Source organism: Pelecanus crispus, chromosome 1 (assembly GCF_030463565.1).
Source record: "Pelecanus crispus isolate bPelCri1 chromosome 1, bPelCri1.pri, whole genome shotgun sequence".
NCBI lineage: Eukaryota > Metazoa > Chordata > Aves > Pelecaniformes > Pelecanidae > Pelecanus > Pelecanus crispus.
Genome location: NC_134643.1, coordinates 153,227,791 through 153,255,489, shown reverse-complemented (window position 1 = coordinate 153,255,489; position 27,699 = coordinate 153,227,791). Strand labels below are relative to the sequence as shown.

The 27,699-nt window shown below is 38.0% G+C and overlaps 1 protein-coding gene across 1 annotated transcript in view; it reads left to right on the top strand.

Annotated features, from left to right (window-relative positions):
• The window catches only part of MGAT4A (alpha-1,3-mannosyl-glycoprotein 4-beta-N-acetylglucosaminyltransferase A), an 81,410-nt gene that overhangs the window by 40,854 nt on the left and 12,857 nt on the right, over positions 1 to 27,699 (top strand). The window contains exons 5-11 of the mRNA XM_075724741.1: positions 12,345 to 12,391; positions 12,987 to 13,100; positions 13,711 to 13,786; positions 14,262 to 14,376; positions 23,049 to 23,179; positions 23,837 to 23,944; positions 24,346 to 24,539. Coding sequence (XP_075580856.1) covers positions 12,345 to 12,391; positions 12,987 to 13,100; positions 13,711 to 13,786; positions 14,262 to 14,376; positions 23,049 to 23,179; positions 23,837 to 23,944; positions 24,346 to 24,539 — 785 coding nt within the window. The remainder of the gene's footprint in view (positions 1 to 12,344; positions 12,392 to 12,986; positions 13,101 to 13,710; positions 13,787 to 14,261; positions 14,377 to 23,048; positions 23,180 to 23,836; positions 23,945 to 24,345; positions 24,540 to 27,699) is intronic.

Sequence of the window (27,699 nt, the reverse complement as noted above, 5' to 3'; positions counted from 1 at the left end):
ACAGTTTGTCTCTGATTTAGTGGAAATCAAATTTAGGAAAATGATAGAATGCTTTCAGAAATAATTCTGTTAGCTGCTGGGAATTGCATATATGTATTTTGGTCTGTATGTTTTTCTCAAAAGTCTGACTTGGAGAGTGGGAAATTTATATATATGTTTGACCTTCATCCATCTAACTAGATAGTGCTCTACTGAAACAGTGTTTTGAGTCCCACAGATGAAAATTTGAATCCTCTAGTTAAAATTATGAAAACGATTTTAATCCTGTGAGCCAGTGTCCATTTAGGGATGAATCAGTGGAAAATCAGACAGGCATTTTAATATTTCTAGTTCTATTATCAGCACACTTTAAAGCTTTCGTTGAAAAGTTTGTAAACTTTCTACCTGTATGTGAGAACTGATTCTTAATGGTTTTCTAGTATAAATGGCTCTGTTTTCTTTTTCGTGACAGTCAGTCAAAAACTGTCTGTCAGGATAGATACTGCTTTTCTGCAGAAAATGCTCTTAAAACATCTGTTGGTTGAGAATATCAAGAGAACAGAATTCATTCTGAATTACTGGGATGCTGGGTTTTTCTTCACTGTATTAGTTGGAGTAATTTTATTGCCTTTTAGTGTGGCTTCTTTTCAAGGTTTAAAACTGAAGTTTCGTTTCGTTTCGTTTTGCTTCAGGAGGTCTGAGATAAGAAGACCATGTGTTATCATTGGATTCTTTGTCTTCTGCAAAACTTAGAATAGGAGTGAAGAGAATCCACACTCTGTCCCCAACTGCACAAGTTTCCCTTGTTGCCTTAGACAAGCCGTATTGCTATTCCCGAGTTTCCCACAGCTAAATAACTTCTTCCTTTGAGGTGGTGTGAAATTCTCTTTCATCTTGGGAATGATTCTACAAAAGTGACCGTGAAGGAATGGAGCATTTTAATATAGGAGCTATTGCTTCTGTGCCCAAGGAGAATTGTGTGGTTTGCTCCGGAGTGGGATACTGTTACCCTCTGTATCTTATGTCTGTGTCTTTCTCTTTCAGAGCAGCACTATGTGCTTACTCACATATCTGCTATGGGCACTGCAAGCCATGAACATCTGGGAAAATACGAAGAACCTGTTTAAATTGTTGTCCTGTTACAACCATTCCTTATAGTTGCTTGTATTTCTTTTCCTTTACTCCATCCAATTTTATGTCTTCCCTGCTTTGCTATTTCTTTGACCAAGTTTTATATTTTCTTAAGTTCAGTATCTTATAGTTTGTTTTGTAATTGCTACAGGAAACTCTTTCAATGAATAATATGGTAGAGCAAATACTTCATCCTGAACTATGCTGTGTTTTTTCTGAGTTATGCTGTATATTTCAGCTTCCTTCTGCAAGATGAGAAGTGTAGGTTTATTAAGCATTTTCTCTGGCAATTTGAAGGAAGGTGTATTCCCCTGGTGGACTTCTGTTTCTCCTTAAACAAAAGGAAGGGCTTTAGCTTTTAAAATAGCTTTGTCTGTGGAGTTCCCTAGCCTAAAATGTGTTAGACTATTGCTATCATTAACATGTGTGCATTAATGAAGGCTTATTTAAAGATACATTAGAATTTTGACCAACTATGCTTGTATTAAAAATGATGGCAAAAGTTCCTGGAAAAAGGTATGGCCTTTGCTCAACATCTGTGCAATTTATGTACAGCAAGAAATGGTCATAGTGTGAGGTTAGGTAATTTTACTAATAAGCTTAAAATTACTATCTGTGCCTTGTCTGTAGCTTGTACCAACAAAAAAAGGTGTAAGACTTTACAAAAAGTTTTATGAGAGAATTTATTATTTGTGAGAGAATTATATGAAAAATGATATTTTAAAGGGATTTTAGTATTTTCTTGCTCACTTTATTGAAGAAATCACATTGACAGTGTTTAAGAAGCATTGCTGGGAGCCGTAGTCATGGACTGTAATCTCTTTGTGCTAAGCACCCTAAAAAAACTCTTTGAACTGCTAAAAAAACCCAGCACGATTAAATCTCACTCCTTTCTTGTAAATTTGACTTTCTTGCTAGAAAACAAGTTGAAAATTAAGTCTAATGGCCTTCTGCAAACAGCATGAACATGTGTAAACAGATGAGCTAGTAAATATAGACTCATTATGGTTGCTAAATATAGAGATCTGCATACTCATTTACTGTATGGATATTTCTCAGTAATGTAATTATACACAGTAAATTTCCATACTGGAAGTTCAAGGAATTCTAAAATATCTTAGCTGATGTGATATCTAATCACCAATTTAAATAATTACTAGAATTGCTTGACAGTAAACTGTGCAATTGTCCCAGTAACTGACATATGTCTGTGTTCTCCAATTTGTTAAAATAACTTTATTGCAGAATAATTTGCAGGTATTCATTAGGATGACTAATAAATAGGCATGATTCATTATACTGTTATACTTAAAAATCTTTTTATTCCCCTTCACTATGTAGCTAGTTCATCAGATGACTTGAATCAAGCGATTCAAATCTCATAAACCTGCTTTGTATGAGAACTTGCTTTCAGAATAAACTATAGGCTCTGGATTTAAGAAACTATGAACTCCAGATTAAAATGGTTGTCTGGTATTTTTATTTAATATGGTGTAATTAACATGGGAAACATGGCTTTACATCATTTACATCAACATTTACTTTACATCATTATAGTGGAGCAGCAAACATATATGTATATATACACACCTATATATATATACACACACACATACACATCCCCACACTACTGAGTATGAGAGAAATTAAAATACTTTTCTGGTATGTCATTTTTCTTTTTTTTTTTTTTTTTCTCCCCTGTGGGGAGATCTCATTTGCCATGAAGAAAATAAATGCATCTTAGACTTGTTCTAAATATATCATAAATTATTGTCAGTCCACTCCATTAATCAGTGACTGCACTTAGCACAGTCTTTTGTACAAACAGTAATCAGTGTATGTTGGAAAGACTATAAGTCCTTGATTTGACCAAAAATATCAGAAAGAGAAATCATTTCAGTAAGAATCAGAAGACGCTACAGGTATGCATAAGCGTTTTTCTAATTTTGTACGCTACTGATTGCATCTGACCAGCCATTTGTTCTTGGAGCACTAGTCCATATGTTACACTTTCTTGTGTATTGCTTAGTCAAATCTTACTGTTGTTTCATGTGTATACCATTCACTTAGGCTAGAAAAACTTGCATGTCTTGAATATCTTTTACTGTCACCGTGTCATCTCTTCATGTAGACAGTGGCTGCTGAACTAAAAGATCTTCAATAGTGTTTTCTCTGTCCTCCTTTTGTGGAGAATCTTTATTATTTCTTTGGAAAAGTTTCTATACTGGTTGGGTCAATGTGACACAAGCACCCAATAAGGCACCATTCTGCGCGCTGGTATGAACAAAACCTCAGCAGATTAAGCACTGAGTGCACATACTGGGTCAAACCTTGCTGAACCTGGTTTGGATGTATTAATATCGGAGTGCAATATGGCAAACTTGTCCAGCAAAATATACGTGCTTGTGTTTTCACCTCTTGCTCTGGGCCTGAATTATAGATCTCTTTGATCAGCAGATCTCTTGATAGAAAACAAAGGAGTGTTGTGTCTCTCTTGCTCTCAACTCAGATGTATTAGTATCATCCCGGCTACAGAGGTGTTCCATTCTTTCCACTAACTGTTGAAAACTTGAGAGCCGCCCCTTCCTGGAGCTGCCCTGGAGAGCATATTCCTAGTCCTCAAAAGATCTTACTGCACTTCTCAAGTGGGAGAAAGACCAATAGATCTTAGCATATACATACATACATATGTATGTATGTAATATATATATATTTTTTAAAAATAAATCAAAGCTAGACAAGGCTGTTGTGCCAAATGATACATTATCTTCACCAGGTAATTTTAAAGGCCTACACAGATAGTAGCCTTTGTTTTGGACATCTCACTCTAAACTCATCAGGACGAACAGAGCTTCTGTATATACTGACAACTCTTATATCTGGAAGGGTAGCTTGGCCTGTCAGTAAGCATTTGAGATATTTAAGCTGCTGTTGCAATACCCACTTCTTTGGCACCTAAGCTTTGGTATCCAAAGAGTATGGGCTGCTGATACTGGGCACTGTCATAGGATTTTATGCTCCTCTTTTCATGGCAGTGACTAGCAAAGTTTTTATATGGGATTAAACCAGTGATAAAAATATTTCTTAGATCTCAGAAAAGATCCTTGACAGGATTTGCACACTTCCATGTACCTGAGACAAATTTAGTATCTCAGCACAAAGATGAAATTCAAGATTGTGCTCTTTTCTCAAGCCCTAGACTTGAATGACTGAAATGCTTCTCCATCTATATGATACCTTCTGAGATGCACCTGGGCCACACTAACTATCTGATGCTTCTGGTAAGGGAACGTCACTGTTTGACAGAGTTGTATCTGATCTCTTCAGTAACATCTAGTGTATTTGTGAGATGGAAAGTGACAGTAATAATCTTATTTTGGAAACATTGTAGCAGGTAACTTCATACCTGGATGATTGACTGAATTGACACTTTGAGTTTTGGACAACGCTACCAAATTTTGCTATGGTGGTCTGCCTTGGCCTAAAGATAATGAGGACAAATTCCTTCTGTCCTCCTAATAAAGAACACATAACATAGAAGGGTGCTTTTGACTGTACACAGCAACTACCTTTCTTCTGGAAAACAAACCATCTAGACCTTTTCAATGATTTACAGGCTCACCCAGAAGTAGTTTCCCCAGGTTGCCAGGCCACATATTCTGCTTTCTTTCAGACTCTACAAACCAGGAGTCATCTGTAATATGCACAAAACTAGTAGAAGGCTGTATGACACTAACATAACTTGCATCTGAATGTCCTGTTTTGAATTGTCCCTTGGGGTTTTTTTTTGTTCGGGCTGGCCTTCTTAAAAGCTAAACTTGTTTTCTGATGTGGTGCTGTGGTTCACAGCACAATCCATATGGACATACGCCCTTCACGATTGAGGACCTGGCATGCAGGGCACAAGGGTAGAGAGAAATGAGAGTGGAGTGGTACAAGAATATATTTGTATTCCTGCTATTGCTGCCAAAGGCTTTGCATTGTGAAATTCTGTCCTGAGCTGAATTGGGTTAATCACAGAAATTACTAGAGAGAGACAGGTATGTCTTCCCTGCATGGTAGAGTGGGGACTTTCAGTAAGGGAGGGATGAAGTCATTAGCTCATGTAGGACACAGAGGCTACCTTTTGCTTATGTAACATTAGGGGGCTATGTTATGACAGTATTCTGCATTCCTGTCTTTTGCTTTGCATCTTCTCGTGTTCCCTGTATTTAACTTGAACTTGCTGCTTCAGATCTGAAAGCAGACACTGTATTCCTGAAAATAATTTTTTTCAGCTGCATTTGTTGAACTCTAACAGGTGTTATTACCTTTTTCCACAGATTTCATTTATATCCATACACTATTGCAACCACTGGAAACCACTGCTGCACTTTTATTCCTTAGGGCTTTTGCTGCACTGCATAAATATCCAAAAATAGGTCCAAATGCCACTTTAGTGGCAGCTTTTTCCTATGTGAATTTTAATGCCTTGTATATAGGTAATTAAATTCATAGGTACTTTCACTATTTCAAGGCAAATATATGTTTGCTTTGCCTTTTCTGGAGGCTGTTCAATTTTGCATTGTTTGTTATTATTTAAAATACATTGTAAAATGATTCCATCTCTATTCTACAGGGATGATGAAAGATCAAATAAAATTGTGGAAATTAGTAAGCAATGAAGTGACCACGCTTTGCAGATTAGCATGGTTGTTTCCCAGGGATTTTTTTTCTTTTTTTGGAAGATGTTCTTGGATAAGTGAAGACTTACTTACAGTAGATTCATTTAAGAATTAAGATCTGGATAATCTAACAGCCTAGATAAACCATACTGTTTAGAATGTACTGTACAGTTAAAGTCTGAATTATCCCCCGTCTTTCCCTGCAGCTTCTCTTCTTGCATTTGTAGTAGTTTGATAGTCTGCATCTTAATTTCCTTTCCTAGTGGCTTGTGAAAAAAAAAAACTTTGCAATTTTAGTGCCATCTTTGCTTCTATTTGCACTTCTTCTCCTAAAACTGACTCTTTTTGACAACTGAAATAGAAATCTAGTCCAAACAGAGGTTTGGTCTGTTAAGGCAAGATCTGAGATTTAGAGAATCACTGAGATTGGAAGGGACCTCTAGAACATCATCTAGTCCAATCCCCTTGCTCAAAGCAGAGTCAACTGCTGAAAACTTGTACATTTCACAGAGCATTTCAATGTGTATCTTGAAAATTACAGCTTTTAAAAAAAGCTAAGGTTGCAAGTCAAACTTCCAGAACAAGAAAATGCTAGAATTACATTGCTGGTGCCCTGTATCATGGCATTCCATCATGTTTTACTTGCTTTTTTGTGGTTTTGGGTTTTTCCCACCCCCCCACCCCCATTTGGAGAACCTAATGTGAAAATTAAGTTTTCACTAGCGGGGTCCCAATGTTGACACATACAGTTGAGTTTTTCATGGCAGCTGCCATTCTGTAGCACTTTATATTGCCAAAGTCTGGTGTTTAGCACTTCTAATCACATTGTGCGGACAAGTCATGGGAATTGGAGTAAGAGTAGTGCTTAGTGGCAAACTAAGGAAAATGTAATTTGTAATGTATCTGGTATCACTAGATAAGTTGTTGCAGGAGGGGTGAGCCAGAAAATAAAAGCAGGGACAGGACTCCCATGCTTTACAATGGAATGTAGATGTCTGAACTTCAAGGCTATTTTTGTCTCTTCTAGCAGGACCCTGTCATGTTGTTACTGCCAGAGTACAAGACCATGTCTTGTATAGTCTGATGCAAAGCATTTGTGTGCTTGCCCTGCCTGTGTGTCAGCCCGGCTCTAGCCCTGTTGGACTCACTGTTTTGCTCATTTAGATTTTACATATGTGGATTAGAACCAATTCGGTTTGACATAGTGATACAGGTGCAATCTAGGTGCTGCTAAATGAAATTAAGAGGCAAAATCTAAACCAAAGATGATATTTTTCACTTGGTACGTAGCTAAATTGCGGACCTTGTTGCTACTGGATATTGTGAAATAAAAGTGAGTAAATGGATTCTGAAATGAATCGGGCAAATTCACAAAGACCGGATCCAGGAGGAACTATTGAATGTAATGGTATGGATACCAGTCAGGCCTGGGAATTATAAACTGTTGATTACAGAAAACTGAGGTATGTGAAGGGAAGGAAGGTTCATTGTGTACATACCCTTTTTATTGCACTCTGCACTGCACTGGTGTGGCCCCACCTCGAGTACTGTGTGCAGTTTTGGGTGCCTCAATGTAAGAAGGACATCAGACTATTAGAGTGTGTCCAGAGGAGTGTGACCAAGATGGTGAAAGGCCTTGAGGGCAAAACTTACATGGAGCAGCTGACGTCACTTGGCTTGTTCAACCTGGAGAAGAGAAGGCTGAGGGGTGACCTCATTTCTGTCTACAACTTCCTCAAGGTGGGCAGCAGAGGGAAAGGTGCTGATCTCCTCTCTCTGGTGAGCAGCAATAGCACATGAGGAAATGGAATGAAGCTGCATCAGGGGAAGTTCAGGTTGGACATTAAGAAAAGGTTCTTCACTGAGAGGCTGGTCGGTCACTGGAACAGGCTCCCCAGGGAAGTGGTCATGGCACCCAGCCTGTCAGAGTTCAAGTATTCAAGCAGCGTCTGGACAATGCTCTTAGTCATATGGTTTAGTTTTAGGCAGTCCTGTGAAGAGCAGGGAGTTGGAATCGATGATCCTTATGGGTCCGTTCCAACTTGAGATATTCTATGATTGCATCTTTTTTTTCTATGCATATGCTACTGGCTAAAACAGTAGATAGACCTTTGGTCTAAAATGCTGTGGTTTTCCTTACATTTTGAGAAACAGTCTACCTTCTGTCATTCTTGAAAGTATGAAGTAGGTAGGATTTAACAGTACAAAAGAGCTGATTCTTAAAACTAGAAATCTTGGTTTTGTCTGATGGTTGACTAGCTGTTAATCAGAACTTTCTAACCTCTTGTTTTGTCTGCTAGCTAATATATTCTACTACTTTGCTATGCACACATTCACTTATAAAAATCAATAAAAAAGATTGGAAAGTTCATTGCTGCTCTGGTTCTTTATGTGTTTGTTATGAATAACAATGTTTGTTCAGACAAACCTTGGAATAATTGTAAATTTGAAATGCAGCCTCACCTAAACTAGAGAAGGTACTTTAGAGAATTGTAGGGCAGCATCTTATAAAAACTGAGGACATTTAAAAACTTATTTCACTGACAGTCTGAAACTTTCGTTTGTTCCACAGTGGACTCTGTTTTCTTTTAGAGAGATTCATCAACACACTATATATGTGTGTCTCATCAAAATTGCTGATGCAAGGAGTTAAACCTTAGATGTTGCAATGTTCACAGGTTTATGAAACTCCATAGTTATCATAAGCTTAAACCTTCTTTTTTTGCTGAAAGTTTAGATAGGCTCAAGGGGATACTGGCGAGGTACCTTGAAGAGGAGTCTACTGAGGAATATTAAATACACAAAATCACATCTGTGTCAGGAAGTAACCTGAATTGAAGGTAGTGGCAGCGTGGATGGTAGCAGGAGGGAGTACTGTGTATGCTTGTCCTGTTCTTATTCTTTGCTATGTATCTGTTCCTGCCTGCCGCTGCTGGTAGCAAGATGCTGAGCTGGATCAATCTTTGGTCTGATCTGGTATGAATGAAAAAAAGGAGGATGTCTTGCTCCAAGTGTTCTTGCTTTCTCTCAGAGATCAGTAATTTCATATGACTAGGAAGAAAGAACAGGCAGAAAGATTTGAACTGCTGATACTGAAAGAACCATCTCTACTTATGCCTTTCATTAGTTCCCAGAGATCCACCTAACAGGACAAACTTGTTTGTAAGGCTGCATGTGATTCATTGATAAGATGCATTTTCATGGCTGGCACTGTTAACTCTTTGGTTGTGGCCTATCACAATTTTGCATTTAATTGCTTTAAAAGGATTAGTTCTTAAAACGTTCATTTTTGCTTCTCTTTCTTGGGTCTCAAACTCCTAGGGATTATTTAATCTTCAACTTTAAGAGTTTTACTAAGGAAAAATTCTGGTTTTGTTATTGCCTTCTGATTTGGTAGACAAAAACATTCATAGCTGTAGTCTTACAGGTGTGCTGCTTTGGTTGGGATCACCAGTGACATTTCCTTTCAATAGTTGCAAGCAGCACTGGTACCATGAAACAGAATGTAAGTTTATTGTAGCTGCCCCAAAATCAACCTGGTATGTACTACATGATCTTCACTGGTAGCCTGAAGAACAGTTACACTTTGTCTTTCATGGATGACTTCATTTTGATTAATCTGCATTTGTCTTGTCCTGTTTAAGGTTCTTGGAGAAGACAAGAGTATTACTCCTTTGTGTTATGTATTGTTCATAATTATTTTCAGCTGTCTCGTGTCCTGCAGGTTGATAAAGAGGACCGTAGGTCTTATTTTGTCAAGGCAGTAAATGCTTTCTTCCTCAAAAATGGGGAATAGATTTTGGTCAATAATAGATTTTTTTTCTGTCACTTTTCAGTTGCTAACTGAATTTATTGATAGTGCATGGAAGATCCTGTTAGGTTAGAGCAATTATCTGGCTTCCAGATTTCCTTCCATTGCTACCCTGCAAAGTCTTCTGTATAGTTAACTCTTCCCTTGGGTATAGTTACAGCTTGATCAAATTTAATGCATATTCTCATATTTATTTCATGAGGTTGTGTGAAATAACTTACAAGCACCACTTTCCTAGGACATGTCCACAGCTGAAGGGTGTTGGCAAAGATCCTGCTTAGTGTTAGGCTGGGTAACGAGAGGAGTTGGTTGCCTCCGAAAGTTCTGATGTGGAAAGATGGCAGTCAACCTGCTATCCTGAGGGGAAGAGTTTGGTGTTGAAATCCTAGTTCTGAATCTCAGATGCTGCTGGTAGATATGAGTACAACTAAAATAATGCCAGGATATCAAGTTTTCAATGCATTTATTTGCTCATGTGAAAAATGGCATCAACTTTTTTTAATCTCAATGTTCTTTTTCATTCTAAAAGTGGCATCTCCTTTTGCACTATGCTCATGCAGTGATTGTAGATTCAGAAGGAAGGTTACTTACTAAATCAGCAGTAGTATTTGCCATATCTCATATTCAGTGCAGCTAGACCAGAATATCTTGACTTTGTGTTACAGCAGCACAGATCACAATATGAGGTTGGAAGTCTACAGGCTGCATCTCTTTAATGTGAAGCTGTTGTGGTTGCAGCTCTGACTGGGAAACTGCCAACCTTTTTTGTGAAGGACACAAACAAATAAGGGGAAGTAGGGGGGAAAAAACCCCTCTTATTCCAGACTTTTTTTTTCGCATTGTGGTGCATTGTGTATAAGTGTGTAGGGTTTTAAAAGCACTAGCAAGGCTTTATGGCATATCTGCAAAATAGGTCAAAACTATGTTCATTATAAGGAGACTTGCACTAAGGCACAGGCTTGTGACCAAATATATGCTTCCAGCTGGGATGAAGTTTGGCATTTATTTTACTCTCTGGAATACTGTATAGAAACTAGCTGTGTTTCTGCTCTGTGTGTGTATGTCTATGCATTTACAGTATGGACTGTTTAACAAGTATTTGCGTTATTAATGCTAGACTGGGTAATTGATGTTTGGCATGCCAACTGGAAATTCAAATAGTTTGTCTTTTTCCTATGCTGAGTGAACAACAATTTCTGTATTTTAATGTTTCAAAGGTTTATTAAAAGGTTTTAAAAAAAAAAGAAAAATGTTTCAGTTAAAGATGGATATACTAAAATTATTTTTAGGTAGTCACTAGGTCACTGATCTGCAACTGTTATACACAGCAGAAAAAGTTATGTCTTAAACGCCATTCCAGGAATAAACTGTGCGTGAACAATCCATATCTGTGTTTAAAGACTTAGTGATATATCAAGGTCCATATGGACCTGTGAGTCTGCTTGTGTGGAACTCACTGCAGGATGAGTTTTAAATTGTGAACACCTTATCTGTTTATTAGAACTTCTGTCCAGCACCAAGCATAGCACTTATGAAGAAAATACGTATGAAAAATTATGAGAAATGCTTTCTACTCACATGTTCTTGTAGTATTTAGAACCTGCTTTTGGAAGAAACCCACAGTTGTTCTTTTTGGAAAAGCGTGCGTCACTGGTATTATGTTGGATTTTATAAAAATAAATCTTTAAAAATAGGAATGGTGATTTTTAAGATCAAAGGGTAAGCACCTTTATCAAACAAGATTAACGGTCCTATAGAAATGCTTGGGAGGGATTTGTTCTCTGTGTGTATAATCCTTTAATGATAATCTGCATTACAAATTCATCAGAAAAAGTATGAACTGTTCCTTTGTTTCCAGCATTTCAAAGGCATCTATTTCTGCAGAATCCTCATGAGCCACCAGAATCTGGGTTGTTTTATAGACTGTAAATTTTCTTTTGAAAATTGATGAATAGTATGTCAAATGATTAGATTATGAAGTATAACAAAGATTAGGATTTTCAGTCACATTTATGAATTCACATACTCTCTTTTCCTGGCATGCATGTGTTGTATGACCAAGTGAATAGGTTGTATAATCGGCCAGTTCTGGCAGGTTCAGTGGTCTAGACTTTCCCAGGATGTCATGATTTATATTTTAACCAACAAGGAATTTTTAGGATCTGCACATCTTTAAGAACCAGGTGATTGATAGGATTGATAGTCCCTCAACTTTAATTTCTGATACAAAAAAGCAACCCTAGTCAGGAAAACAGCATGTTCATTGCTGTCTGTGGTTGGGGCATCCATGCTTTAAATGCATAGTTTAGGAGATATATTTTTGAAAGAAGGGTTTATGTTCAATGCTCTGTTTTCCAGAAAGGTTTCCTTGGTAGTATTTTCGGATATATTATTATTATTATATAAAAATAGTATGAAGTTCTTCCTCCACAAACACTCACTGATCATTTTGTCATTAAGACCATGAGAGGTTGCAAGAAAATACCAACAGCTGGATTAGAACTGTCTGTTCAAAGCAGATGAGGTCAATATTATTCCCCTCTGTTTACAAAAGAAATTGTTTCTTCTGCCATTAGACATAAGACACAAGTTACATGTGTTACACACAAGTTACATGTGTGATGTGTTCCTATATTACTCAAATACCTTACACGATGGAGTCGATTTTCCTCCCATGTTTATTTTACTGGATTCTTTGAAAATGTAGCTTCAAAACTGTTAAGTATTCTATTTGGTTTTTTGTGTTTGTTTTTTTCCAGACTGATCTTGATTACGTTAACAGTGTTGTTGCAAGCCTGGAAAAAGAGTAAGTTGTAGTTTTAATGGGGGACTTCTTAGCTTATTGGTGGGTTTGCTTTTTGTTTTTTCCTAAATCAGGTTGTGATAAGTAATAAAAAGTATTCTGGAAATATGAGATCATGCATTTTTTGTTTCTTGGGGGTTTGGGCTTTCAAACAACAAAGTAATAGATGACAAATTAAGGGGCAGTGATTCAGTCAGTTAAATTGTAAAACAATAAATGGGATTAAATTATTTGGTGCCACATAAACAGATGGGATTAGTTTAACATGAATGGAAATTTGTGACATCTGTGTTAGGGCCTTGTATTTCATATGTTCAAAGAGAACTATAGAAAAAAACACTAGGTTCTTAAAAAAAGGAAAGGCAAAAGAAGTGTTTAGAATCTACTTAGAATTCTGATTATTGGGCAAGAGCCTATACTGCTCCAAAGAAGATGCTAAGAAAACCAGTATTTTTTTATATACTACTTTTGTTTTATGTGCCTCATTTGAATAAGTCATTGTTGTAACCAGACATAGTAATTGTACCAACAGAAAGCAAGAAGGAAGTCTACAGAACTCAGAATCTCTCATGTGACTTTAGGATGTTTCTATTGACAGGTTTTCTACAGAGATCAATTCTGGTTTGGTGGAAGTAATAGCCCCTCCTGCAACTTACTATCCCGACTTGACAAACTTGAAAGAGACATTTGGAGACTCAAAAGAGAGAGTGAGGTCAGTTTATTCCCCCAGATTTTTCCCATCTCCTCCCACACCCACACTTCTGTTGTTTATGAAATGGCCAGTGGGATGTGAATTCTTGAAACATTTTCTTACTGTAATTCTTGAAAGTGCAGGGATGCTAAAAGTGCTCTGTGAATCCATCTCATTCCTGCATGCTGTTCTGTGCGTGATCAGAGCCTAATGCTATGCTTGATTGAATTCATTTAGTGTAGAATTTTGGGAGGAGAACTGAGACTTGATACACTTTTTTTGCTCTATGTAGACTTTTTTGTTTATTGTTTTCTTCCTGAAATACAGTGTAAAACCCAGTAATTCCTGCTGAATTACCATTTAAAATGCACATGTGTTTTTAGAGAAATGTCAGGTAGTTTTCACAAAGTCAGATTCAGGTTAAACCAGTTTTATGTTTGTTTTGAACAAAGCTTTTGCCTTATGCTTTCTTTTTTTCAGACAGAGGATTTCCCGAGGGAACAATGCCAAAAGCAGCCATCCTAATATTTCACTAATATGCATCATTCTTCATAGTGAGATTACTGTGCATTGCCAGTGTGTATTGAAATAACTTTTTTTCATAATTCTTAAGCTTTTAATTTCATTTCAGATGGAGAACAAAACAAAACTTGGATTATTGTTTTCTTATGATGTATGCCCAGAAAAAGGGGGTTTATTACATTCAGGTAAATTTGTCGTCTTTGTTTTGAGATAGGTTTTCAAATGAGTCTCCAGAAGTTACGCTGTTCGACACATCAGAATGACCTACACAGAACAGAGATAACTTGATTTCATAGTTGAAGGAGGGTATTAAGTATGGAGCTTATGGTATATAAGGAAGTAATTTGTGGAGGACACTGTGAAGTAGAAAGTAATTTGTCCTATGCGACTTACTTTATCTTAAGATGCTTAGTAAAAAAACTGAAGGAATGCAGAGAGATTAACTGCTGTTTTTCCCTTGTCCTCCAAATGAGTTATCGTTGAGTCGCCTAGGCAAAAAACACCAGCATAGTTTTGAGTGGAAATCGAGCTAAAATCCATTTAGCTCCAATCCTTTCTTTTGAAGAAAAATGCAGCATCACTTTAATATGACTGTTTTGTATAGATACGTTTTCAGTGTGTTGGTAGACACATGTTGATATCACTGCTACCTTCCTCTAGCTTGAAGATGACATCGTTGTCAAGCAGAATTATTTCAGCACAATAAAAAATTTTGCACTTCAGCTCGCTTCTGAAGATTGGATGATTCTAGAATTTTCTCAGCTGGGTTTCATTGGTAAGAAGATGTTCACTTTAGTAGTTCAAAAGAACACATTCATCCTCAGACTCTGTGAATTAATAGTGATCTGACTTCAAAGCTATCTTCTTTGTATTGGAAATAGACCAAGAAGTAGAAATTCATTGGCTTTTTTAGGAACTCTGGTTTAACTCGTGGTTTTTTGTTTTGTTTTTTTTTTTCTTTTTCCCTTCCCAGTTGTTTCATATACTTTTGTGTGACTGAGGCAAACTCAAACTGTTGGGAAAGAGTATATTTTTATAACCAGAAGTTAATTAATTTATAAAAATACTACCAGTCAAACTGCAAAGCATGACTTATTTCGAATTTTGCTGCTGTTAAAACAAAAATGTCATTAAAACACAACTGACTGAAGTAAAAGAAAAAAGCATGAAAACTAACCCCACCTAAAACAACTTCATTGGTGTTTGTGACAAAATTTCCAAGAATCAGCAGGCATCAGTTTGTCTTGGTTGCAAAGCGTGTTCCATCTCCACCTTTCTACTCAATCAAGGAGAAGTTAGGACAGTCTGCTCCTTCTTAGGTGTAGTGAGAGCCTATCTGTCATTTGCAATGAGCAACAGTGAGAGAAGCTAATGCAGCATCTACTGGGTGCTTTTGAAATTACTTTATGGTTCTTTGCTCTTACAGTAATATGTTTTTATTGAGAGGTACAAGACTTAACAGAAAAGCAATGAAAGAGACGTTTTGAAGGGATTTTACAAATCAAAAGGTTATTTCATTACTGCAGTGATGTGTCATGATCGGTTTAAAACCACTAAGCTGAAGATATGGGAGGAAAAATCAAAAGCTAAGTCAGACTGTGGAGCTTCCTGTACTTAGTCAGCACAAACGATTCCAATGCAAAGGGTGTAAGTTGAGCGCAGAACAGGAGGAAGATCCTACCTGTAACAGATAAAGGGTAGTCCTGAGTTCTGTCCTTCTCTTGGAAATTCTTGTTGTTCTCTTGTTTTTACTTTGGATCTACCTTCCAGAGAACAGCTTCCTTTTTAGCTCAGTGACCCATAATGGTAGCACTGAGGACATTGGCACTGTGTGAATGGCAAGTAGTATCCTGTTTCAGCTCAGCACCAGGTGAGCTGCTGAGGCAATAGTTCCCTGACTTTCAGGGTCTCAGAGGTTCACTGAGTAGAAAGGAAAACAGTAGTTATCTCCTAAACATGCTATCTTAGGGTACAAAATGGTACTTTGTACTTGCCTGTCAGCCTAACCTACAGAAACAATGGAGGAGAGGAAATAGGTAGAGGGAAGTCTTCTGATCTGTCTGGCCACCACATAACCATCTTCTTGGTTGCCTTGGGCTACCAACAGAGATGCACTGTTGCTGAAATACTTACTGGTTTTGTGGCCTCAGAGGTGGAAGGGAGAAACAGGAAGTGGAGCTGCCAATCATAGAGAAATAAGCATTTAAATAATTTACTGGAGCTTTTGCCCTGAGTAGACTTGTCTCTTCTGTTGGGGAGCCCCTTGCAACTCTCTGTGATTCCATGGCTGCAGAGACTGGTTGAATACCAGCATCTGATTAGGCTTTGTTTCTACTTTTGAACAGTTAAATTGTGGGTTTAATTGGGGTTAGAGTTTTAGCTCCAGTCCTCATTGCACTTGAAATGTAAATTCTGTATGAAGTTCCTGGGCTATAGAAGTAATTTATGTTCATTGTACATTTGCTTAATTTAGTAGTACAGCGTAATCACTTACAAATTACAGTTTTGTAAGATTGACATTTCAGAATGGGCATAAAACCAACTTATAGTTCAGGACATGCACTGACTACTCCATGCAGATGGGGGCATATTTCAGATCACTTATTATTTGTGTATTTCACACCCCTTTCAGTTCTCAGTGCTGCTATAGAGGGCACAGTGTCGTAAGCCAGAAGGGGTATGTAGGTAGTTCTTAATATTGAGATTTGGCTTAATCAACTGCACAACTTCAAAAATATTTTGAAGTTGTTTTTCTATACTGTCTGTATACTTTGTTTCACTGTAGGCTCTGAAAATAGTTGTAGTTAGATTTAGTTGTTAGCTCCTGCTGGTTGCATCCCTGTTCTTTGTTCCTTGTATCATATTTGCTTGCCTCCTTTTAATTAGATGATGTCAGTAGTATTTCAGATGCATTTAGCTATGGCTACACGTCTTAATGTTGCTTTTCTACCTAGAAAATTAAATTAGGATTTTTTCTCCCAAGTTAACTACTTATCCTGCTTTTAAGTTTTGAGAGAAAAATTAGTATTCATGAAAGCGACTAAAACTTCTGGTTTTGAGGCACACTGGTGTGCTATAAACATATATTGCATAGTAATTTTATTTAAGTAATGTAGATTTGCCTCATCTCTGCTATCCGTTTATGGATCTTGATGCAGACTGATATTATGGTAATTTGGTAATGTGGATAGCTATGGAGAAGAGCAAAAGTAGTTGTTTGTAACTGAGGATGAGTTTTATGTGTAGATGTCTAAGAGAGAAAGTAGAGCACTAAATTGCCTAGATGCTACTGATTTAGAAATAATCTCTGAAAAAAGAGAGGTGTGGCTGATTTGCTGTAAGCTATTGGAAATCTTGATCAGCTTGTAAGTTTGCTAGGTAAAAATCATTTTTGTCATAGTGTATTTCTGAACTGAAAATCTAATTTATGCAAGTACTGCATGACGAAGTGGCAAATGAAGCTATTTAGGCTGACAGCAGGATTATAGAATTCTGTCACCTCTGCCACAGAGCAGAAGTTGCTTCCTTTGGTTTTTCTTAATACTGAAAGCGTAGTCTTAAGTGCTGTCAAGTGTCTAATAAATAATGGGTGAGACGTATGCTGTTTCCCTAAGAAGCGCTGTGGAATGAGATGCATCTTTTGCTCTTCTGGATTCTGGTTTGCACTGCAGTCCCTGACACAACATAGAAAAGTCCTACTAGCTTTTTATGAGAGTTATTGATTTGTCTTCCTACTGCCTGTGAGCTGAAGTGTTTTCCAGAGGATCTGCAATACTCTGTGTTGTAGCTATAATGCCAGCTGTCACAAACTTTTAATGGAGTGGTCCGAAATCCGCCTTTTGGTTGTCTTGCACAATTCCTCTGAATCTTACTGTGCCCTGATGTTTTAAGGCTTGCTATTCTGATTATTTTAAGTTGTTCTGGTTACAGTTTTGCTCAAGCTGTCCACATAGTTGAAGTTTGGGGAAGAGTAGATCAAGTCAAATATTTGAGATTTAAATAACTTCAAAGAGGTTCTGGTTTTAATGCCAGTAATTTGCATATCGTTAACAGGGAAAGCATTGAAAGACTTCAACTACAGTTAGACTATACACTTGCAGGTATAAAATTGTTGTTGGTGTAGACTGAATATATTTAAGGATGCTTATGCAGAAGAATGAAAATGAATGACTTAGATATTTGCAGTTCAGAGAACTGTACAAAACAAAGTTTTTCATTTTGTGTGTGTCTTGTACTTGCCAGCAATGTACTAAGAGGGCCAGAATAGTTCACTAAGGATAGCATTTAAGTGGACTGAAAATCGGATAGAAGTCTTGGCAGGGCCCAATAAAGAGCAGAAGATGTTCCACAATATTTTTTTTTTTTTCAGTCCTGGCTCTCATTTTTATCAATATAGATAAATAACATGGAGAGTCTTCCACATTTTTGTAAGTCTCTAGGGATTTATGAAGCAAGACTTTACCTTGAGTCTTAATTCTTTTGAAGTTTCTTTCCAAGGGTAGGTTCTATGCACCCAGAGTCTGAAACCTCTTAAATTTTATTAGCAGAGTCTCCTTGATTTAAGTCTGTTCTCATGCACTGTACCAAGTGCATGAACAAGGTGCAAGATTAGCCACTGCTTCAATTCTTTCACATTGTCTTTGGTTTGAGGCAGTGCATGTTGACTGCAGTTTTTGCTTGGGTCTCTTAGGCTTGATGATTTTTGACTGCTTATTGGGGATGGCCAGTGCGCAATCTGTAGGCTGGATTTAGATGGCATCTTAATGGCTCCGTGGCTCACAGCACTTTCCTCACCTGCAGCTGCAAGGGAGGCCACAGGACTGCAGGACCTTGGCAAATGCTGCTTCTTGTTCTTGGGCTATGGCTATGCCCTAGGGAAGCCAGGCTGCTGCTGCTACCCTCGCTCAGGAGAGGCTAGGCAAGGGCTTGGCTGGTTTGGATTCAGAGGGGCTGGCGTGTCAGATCTGTGAAGCAGGAGTTGTACTGGGCTGCTTTCCATCCCAAGGAGTAGCTGTGGACAGTCAGGGGTCCAGAGCTTTGAAGACCTGTTTTACCAGGGGCTTCACTGCAGAGGCCTGTTTTTGAGCTGGTGTAGGAAGAGTGTCCTTGGGGAGAAAAGGGAGAGAATGATCCATGGCAGTACTGCTGGGCTGTGCTGTGCTGGTGGTGTCTGATAGAGGAATGACAGATGAGGGATGCTGTGTTATACTGAAGGGCAAGGAGCTGGGGCAAAGCTGTGCCAAGCTGGGTGTGGAAGGTGGTGACAGCATTTCAGCAGGTATCGTGTGTATGTCTGTCCTTGGTTACTGAAGGGAGACGAGGGCTTGTCTCAGGTGCAGGGTGTTGCCTGTTCATCTTTGCTCCAGTTATCATTATGAATTGAAGCGAGAAGGCTTTGCCTGTGCTGTTGAACCCTTCCGTGGTGCTGGGCAGCGTTATGTAGAGAGGCCAGTTGGGTCTGAAGATGCTAATGCAGGTACAGCCAGCTGATGCTTGCCTAGCATATTCTGACTAGTTGCAGTTGGATGTATCGGGGTTTTTTTGTTTGTTTGTTTTTGCTTTGTTTGTTTTTTTTCCTCGTGTGTCCTGTGACATCACCATGTTAATTAGGTTATTCTCCAAGTCAGGGGTGGTTGACTGCATGGTTGACAGTAGTATGCTAAATCTAGGCCTAGAGGAAAGTGCCTCTGGGCCTAGACAAGTTTGCCATATGGAAGTAAATAATTTGTTTGTTGATATCCTGTTTCTATTTTAGATAAAATTAGGATAACTTAAATTAGGAAAAAGAGTATATTCCTACTCTTACCTTCAGTCTTGTTCTCGGTTTATTTAATTGTAGGTAAGGATCCAAGGATCCTGTACCTTTAACGTTCAGGTTTTAAGTGACATGGTCTGTGAGTGTCTTTTCACCATAGATGACAACTGAAGACTGTAATCCTTGTGCTCTTCAGAAGATGAGCTAGTCAAAGGAAAAAATTTACGGTGTGGTTCTATTGCTCTGTCCTTGGGTAGAAGAAGAAAAGGATTCCAGAGCAGTGTGACTGTATATATCTTCTGGAAGAGGATAAACTGTCTCTTCAGTCAGTCTGCTTGCATTGAGATTGGAGCAATGATGTGGGGATGTTTTTGTCTTCTAGTCGCATGGTATTGTGCATCTCTCTGACACCACATGGAAAAATCCGCTTCCTATGGACGCAGGTGTGACTGACAGACCACCTCAGCAGGTGTAATCTAGAAATGATGGTTTCAGTCCCATAAACATCCCAGAAACATCTGACTAGTCCTATTTTTCAGCTGGTGTTTGATTAGGGTTCCTCGTATTTTTCTCTTCTCCTGCCCTACGCTATTGAAAGCAGTAGGCAGAGATGAATCACCAGGAAAATTGGGAGCCCATTTAGTTGGAAGTGTGACAAGCTGAAAGAGCTGTTATTCTGCATGAATATTTCACAAAACATTGTACAAATCATACGATTGTTTCCTACCCATTTTTAAATATTTACTTCCACAAATAACGTTAAACAATATGACAATATAGTGTGTAAATAGTAACAATATACTAACAAAAAATCATAACATCTTTCTTATGTCTTTAAAGAAGAAAGCTTTGCAGTTGTCCCTAGTTTAGTAGGAGTTGTCCCTGGTTTAGTGGGGGCTTCAAATTTGAGTTACAGAGTATTTTCAAGTGGAGATGCCTATTTGAGGACCTCATTGTAACATGCACTTACAAGTGATGTCAATGTTTTTGCTTTATAAAGAGCCAAATTAAAGATTTTTTTTAAGGGATTACTTCAATTTAGCAATTTCAGGTCAGTTAATGTCTTAACACATTTACTTCTCCACCCCACTTGTGAATGGTCCACTTTATGAATACAGCATCATTCCAACGGATAAAATAATTGGGACTTTTGTCAGATGCTTCTTCCGTATTTATTACACTGCATCATGATGTAGCCTTGCTCAGACCCCTCCAAACTCATCTCAGAATTCCAAAATAAGTATTATTTCATTGGCTATATTCTTATCCAATTTCATACAAGTCATAAGGGAATGAGATCACATCAAACCTGTTTTCTGGAAAGGACGAGGCCCTTTAGGTGATCTCCTAAGTATGTAGCCTCTTTTTGAGAAAATAAAGGATCTTGCAATTTGAGATCCTGGCATTCTCAAACCAAATCTCCATATGTAAGTGTCTTATACCTGGCAGTGTCAGAGCACACGTAACAGGGCCCTTGCAACTTCGATGCTTTCCCTTAAAAATACCCTTGTTGCTGATACACGTAAGATAACAAACTGGCATTCTTTATCTACTCTGAGATACTGTATAATGTACCAGGCTCAGTCACCTGTTTCAGTAGAGAAATGTTCTATCCCTGTTACAACAGGGATCTGAACTCCCAGCTCCTTGGGGTTTTTTTATGCTGCGTTGCGATAATCTATGAATTACAGACTTCAGTGAGCATCAAAAGAAAGAGAAGTAACTGAATGTCTGGCTCTGAGTGATAGTCCACATGTACATTCACAGTGGAAATACATGTTCCTAATCACTTAAGACTAGATAACTTTTTACCTTTTGTGTAGTACTGGTTCAGGGTGATACATCAGGTATATCCTCTCTTCTGTTTATAGAAATGTGAACATCCTCCTTAATGGCTAAGTAAGGTAGACTGCTTGCATCATTTCTTCATTTTCACTCAGCCACCTGCTCGAGTAGAGTGCTATACTGCTGATAGTTTTTAAGCTTCATACAAAATGTTGTTCCCAATTTGTTTGTCATCCAGACTAGCCTATACAGCTCCTCAGTAGCCGTTCCAAAGAATTTTGTCCTCTTGTAGATGAGAACCAAATCCCATTTTCTGATGAGTGTGGGAAGTGTTTTTGCCACCTCAGAGAGGAACCTGTTCTTAATGTCTACTACAGCTGTTCTTCCTAAATGTAGAAGGAGAAAATATTAGGACCTCTACCACTTGTGGAACTTGTTATTTAAATAGCCTATGAAGGCCTTATAGATTACAAGTGGAAAAAAAACATTTCACATGCCTAAGTGCTGTGTGTTAGTGTGTTCTACAGAACTCCCAAGTGCAGACAGACAAAAGACTTGCATTGGAGAAGAGCTTCTGTTGGATGCTGATCCATTAGTGCACACGTGCCCCAAGAGCCCATGCCTGTCTAAGCACTGCCCACGTCTCAGCACTATCTGCAGAACTGAATCACTTCAGCCAGTGTCCTCCTAAGAGATGTGATTTCTTTCTCCCTTGAATCCTCCATTGTAGCCTAGCAAAGCAGAAGCAGACTTAATCTGCATACGTGATGATGTTTTCTGAATCTGCCCTCAAATCTGGAACTGCCTTTGGGAGTTTAGTTGGCACTCAGTCCCTGGTATAAGCGCTTCTTGTCAGTCTGTCTTCAGCCTTGGACTGCCCCACTCCTACTTACATGTTGCTCCTGGTAGCAGCGTCTTCGTACAAGGCACCTTTCTTAAGTGCTGCATTCAGTTTAACAAAATAGCCCAGTGTATTGGCCATCTTTCTCTTCAGACACCTGTACTGGCAGTGAAGTGTATTCCACAACCACGTAAAAAGTTGCTCTTGTTGATTGTGTATAGACTTTCTTCATCAACAGTAAGTTTCCTTCTTTTGCCAAGGCCTCCTTTAAGCCTCACAGTTTGCAGGGTTCCCAAGGATCCTGTAGCACAGTGCCACCCAGAAGTTCATCTGTACTTGACCAAGCTGTATGCTGTCTTGGAAGCCCCAAAGTCATGGCAGTACTTGGCAAAGAAGTTCTGCAGTTTTTGTTTGTGGGAGGGACTTAGACTTTCTACTAGGCAGCTGACTGCTTTGAGTGTGGCTACTTGGAAATGCCCTCAGTATGAGTTTGCTGATGGCCTATGCATTTCAGAAAAAACAGTCACTGCTATGTGATGTCCCTTTTTTTTAAGTTGCCTTGTCTCGGTTATGTTCTAGTAGTTTCCTTCTTTCCCTCTGATTTTTTACAGAGAAGGGTCTGGAGGTGGTGGGAGGTGTTCCATCTCTGCTTTTTGTACCTGCAAAAGCTGAAACTGTGTGACTGGGCAGATAACACTTGTGACAGCTCCGTGTCTCAGATGCTTGAAGCTTACACATGGCATGGAGACTAATAGACACAAACACATAACTCTTCTTTCTCTATTTTTGCAGACTGAAAATTTCTGTTCTTAAGGAGACTTTGTTGTAGTATACATTGAATATTTTGATAGCACCAAGATATATTACAAGTTCTTGTTTGGATAGTTGTTTTATTTAGTTTTGCATAGCTGAAAGGTATGGAGCTTTTAATAACATTGAGATTTCAAGTTGTTCTTTGCTAACGTTTCTTGTCTTGGCACAAACTTACCTGTTGTCTCACTGAATCCAAAAGACAATGTTATCTTTAATCTAAAATAACTCCAGTTATTCTTTAATGTCCTCACAGGTAAAATGTTCCAGTCTCCAGATATCACTCTTATTGTAGAGTTCATATTTATGTTTTATAAAGAGAAACCTATTGATTGGCTCCTGGACCATATCCTCTGGGTGAAAGTGTGTAACCCTGAGAAAGATGCTGTAAGTTTGTTTTTATTATAAAGCTTCTAAAATGTTTTCATTATGGTGAGTGAGTTGGTTTTGGTGAGCTGGAGGCTAGCATACTGTGTATTATGGTTACTGCATGTCCTGAAAGAGTCTGTCTTCCTACCAAGATTTCAGTCTCAAAAAGAACTTTAGAGAGACAGTTCTCAGAGGCATTATACCTGTTATTGTTTCAGATTTTGGAGATGGATGCAGCAGAATGAAAAGCAGAAGTCTAGTTAGTTTCTGTGTGTAACAGTCCTAAAATAAACTCATTCATGTAACCCCCACTGAGGCTCTGCAGAATGCCACTGCTTGGATAGCAGTCATAGAGAAGGTTCCGAATGGGGAATAAACTTTGGATTTTGATCCTTCATTTCTCAAGTAGCACCCTTGCTGAAAGACTGAATAAACAGGTTCTGTGTAAGAACCGTGAACAGTATTATATTTGCACAGCAGTCTTGGTAGCTTTCTGGAATGAAAACGGGAACAACTAGATGAATAGGTCTGGGTTCTTGTGGAGTCTTTTTGGTTCATGTAACATCACATACTTGCAGTAAAAACTCAGTAACCTTGTGTTGGTTCCTTGTGTTGGTTTTACTAAATGTGATTTTTTTTTTTTTTTTTTTTTTTTACCCCCCCTCCCCATTTCAGAAACATTGTGATCGACAGAAATCTAACCTACGGATACGCTTCAGGCCTTCTCTTTTCCAGCATGTTGGCCTCCACTCCTCTCTAGCAGGGAAGATCCAGAAACTCACAGTTAGTAGCTAAAATTTTCCTTCCCTTCCAGAGCAGGCTGATTAAATGAAAAGCTTTGTAGCCTTTGAGAAAACAGGCATTTTCTTGTTGTCTGATATTTTCAAGCATGTTGTATATTACTCCAGTAGAAATGAAGTCTGATTTAAACTGGTTGCTCTCAAGAATAAGAAGTGCTAATCTCAGTTTATTTTTGTGGATTTTTGTTAGGAGATGTTTTTTCTGATTTTTTTTACTTTAATGGCATGTTCATCCTATTAATCAGTACTAGATCTGATACACCCAAAAAAGAGTAATGCATTCGTTTTCCATTTGATGCAAGTGTTTAAGTGTAACCACTTGGGAAAAGAGCATAATAAAACAGGTTATCTGACCAGCATGATGTTTGTCTTTCTTTCAATTAGGATAAAGACTTCCTGAAACCATTACTGCATAAAATCCACGTGAATCCACCTGCAGAGGTTTCGACATCTTTAAAAGTCTACCAAGGGCATACGCTAGAAAAAACCTACGTAGGGGAAGATTTTTTCTGGGCTGTCACACCAGTTGCTGGGGATTATATTCTATTTAAATTTGACAAGCCAGTCAATGTAGAAAGGTTAGTAATTATTTGCCTTTGGTCTCATATCTAAAGCTGCTTGTTCACCAGGAATGCTTGAAGATAGAATTTGGGGCTGTCATTATAAACTAAAGTGAAATGGTGTAGGGTCTTTGGAGTTCAGCTGAAAAGATGATCATTAGTGTCTTCCCTAATTCTTTTACTACTGTAAATTTTGTCTTGCTTTTTTTTTTTTTTTTTTTTAATTTAATCCAGAACCTTTTTGATAATTGCAATTCAAAACCAGTGCTTCTCTGGCAGCTCATAAGAGAATTTAAAAGAAGCCAATTTGATTCTATTTGTATTTGGTTGGTCTGCTTCTAATTACAGAGTGATTTACAGCATGGTGTGTGGTACAGTATGTTGTGCCCTGCAGCCTTGGTCCCTTGATTGTCCAGATCAGAAATTTTGCTGGAGCATATCACGATGTCCCCAGACCTGAAAGCTGGGAACTCTGAAGGGTAATGTTTTTTTAGATGTAGCTGTAGGGCTTGAAAAAAGTCACCGTGCTAAGACTCCAAGTTGACCTATTTAAAAAAAAAATTAAATTTAAGGAAAAAAAAGAAAAGGAGGGGGCGTGCCCTTGAAATACAAATATCTGTGATTTGTTAGAGGACTAAAGGTGACTTCTTTTTAGCTACTAGTCAGATTAAATAAGGATAATAGAGTTTGCGCTTTAGAGTGTAGTAATCCTTTAGTTTTATTGAGACTCATTTGCTGCTTTGCTTTCTACTATCTTGCCAACATAGTAGTCCAAGACTTATAAAATAAATTGTTTATTTAGTGTCTGTTTAAGTGTTGCTATGTTAGTGGATTCCTTTTCTCCTTTCTTCACACACTTTATGTGGTTTTTTGAGGCCAGTACCTGTAGTCTGGTAGAGTAAAGTTTCCTTGGATCAATTTGACTGGATGCTTTTCTTGTGAAGCAGCCCTTTTTGCAGTCCTGAACTGAATCCAATTAGTCAACTTCTGCGCCTTGGTCGGTAATGAAAGGCTAAGTGTTCACCTTGGCTTAGCACAACAGTGAAGATCAGTAGTTTCTTTGTTACTATGTTGTTCCAAACTAGTCTGACCTATGAAACTCAAATTTGTCGTTTGCGATGTCAAATTACTCTCCCAGTTGATTGCTATGCTTTAAAAGACTTTCCTGGTTAGCTTTCCAAGATGCATGTGTTGATGAATATGACTGCCATACCTCCTTGGATTAAAGGCAGAATCTTTTTTATCCTGTGCCAATAGTTTAAAAAATACATATTTTTCAACTCAGATATATGAATTAATTGATGTATTTTTGATCAAATTTTCCTTTTCAAAGTTATGATTCAAAGTTATGAAGCAAACATTGTCCAATTTGTGTGTTTGGTTGGGTTTTTTTGTTTGGTTGGTTTGGTTTTTTTTTTTTTTTTAATTACATGCATCTACATTAGGAACAGGGTAACTAAGCAGCAAATGTTGATCTTGGGTGGATTAGGATGAATCAAATCCACAACGGCAATTTTGGAAAGCATTGCTAGCAAGTGTCATAGGTCAGCACTGTTATTTAAAAAATGGCATGCACAGGTCTGAAGAAAATATTTTTTGATATGTATTACCTTAATGGTGAGGGAATTGGGGGAATGAGCGAGTACTAATTATCTGCACAAAAGGTGGGAAGATAGCATTCATTATTGTGCCCTAGAAAATTGCAGCTAGGCCTAAGGTAGCTACATCTACCTGCTGTGTTAAGAGCAGTCCCAGCAGTAGAGGATGATATAATTTTGTTGTTGTTGTTGTTGTTATTTCCATTTGTTGAAGAAATGCATTTTAATGCTGGAAGAAAGGGGACATATTGTATTCTGTTGCTTCCTTAAAGGAAGTCCACCAATTAGAATGATGCTACCTGTTCAGACTTAACGTTGTTTGAGCTATCATTGTAAGCCATTTCAAAGTTTATTACGATTTTAGCTTCTGTTGCCACAGTGTCCTCAAAAATGCAGTATTTTGCCTTTCTGAAGTCAGTGGCTGATTAGGGCTACAGGTGATGTAATCTCAAATTGTTGGGACTTGTTTTTGTTTGTCTCCTTACCTTCAGCAGCAGCAGATTTTGGTAGGTAAAGGTCAAGTGGAGTGATGATGTTTCCTGATATTTCAAGGATGCTTGCTGAGGCAGTCAAAAATAAAACTGTGACTTGCAGGTTGAAACACAGAAAAGGGAAAATGGACTGAGTGTTAGGTAGACTTACCTGGTGGGGAGATACATCTGACTGTGGGAATTAAGAGTAGAAAATATGCTTTTGAAAGCCATCCTGTGTTTGTGAAGGGATGCAACAGTTTTTCCTTTTTTTCTTTTTTTTTTAAGTAATAGAAAAGCTCTTTGAATTTACAGAAAATTTTGTCTACCAAGTCAGTTTGAGGTGTAGCTGCTTAATAACTCCCATAATAAATTCTTGATAAACAAGTTTTTCAATGGAAATACTGACCACAACTCTGAAGGAATGAATGGCAAGTCTGTCACACTGACAGAGCACTAACTTGTTCCTATAGTTTATTTTTCCATGCCAAAAGTTTTGCTGAACTGAATTTAAATTTTCTGCTGAGTATAGCAGTTCAGTAATTAGCTTTCATTAAGTCTGTAAATACTTCATTTTTGAGATCTGAGAATATTGTCAGGGATAACACTGGCAAGGATCTCTTAATAGTTTAAAGTGAGAACTGAGCTCACTTCACTAGGCAGAAAGTAACATTTGTGGCTACTTTGTGCAAGACCTGGTTGGCAGATGCCTGCTGAATATGGAACAGTCAGATGGTGCTTGTTCTAAACCACACCTGGAGAACAGGGATGTGTACCTCGAAATTGTCTAACGCTCGTTTTAGTAACAGCTCTTGTACTGAACCTTCTTCATTTTTTCCCAAGCAAAAGATCTCCAGCCACAACACTGAAGTCCCTTAATAGCAAGCTAGGATCTCATTCTTATTTTTGCAGTAAGATGATACATACCTCTCTTTCAGCAGCGTATCCTTGAGAATGATAGTAGATCCACTGACTTTCCTCTTACAAATAAATTGCACAGCAGTGTTGAAGGTGTGGTTTGGTTTTGGTTTCTTGGTTTTTTTTCTAAATAAATGGATGGACTGTTTTCTAAATGTTCAAAACAGCCTACATTGTGAAGACAAGAAATAC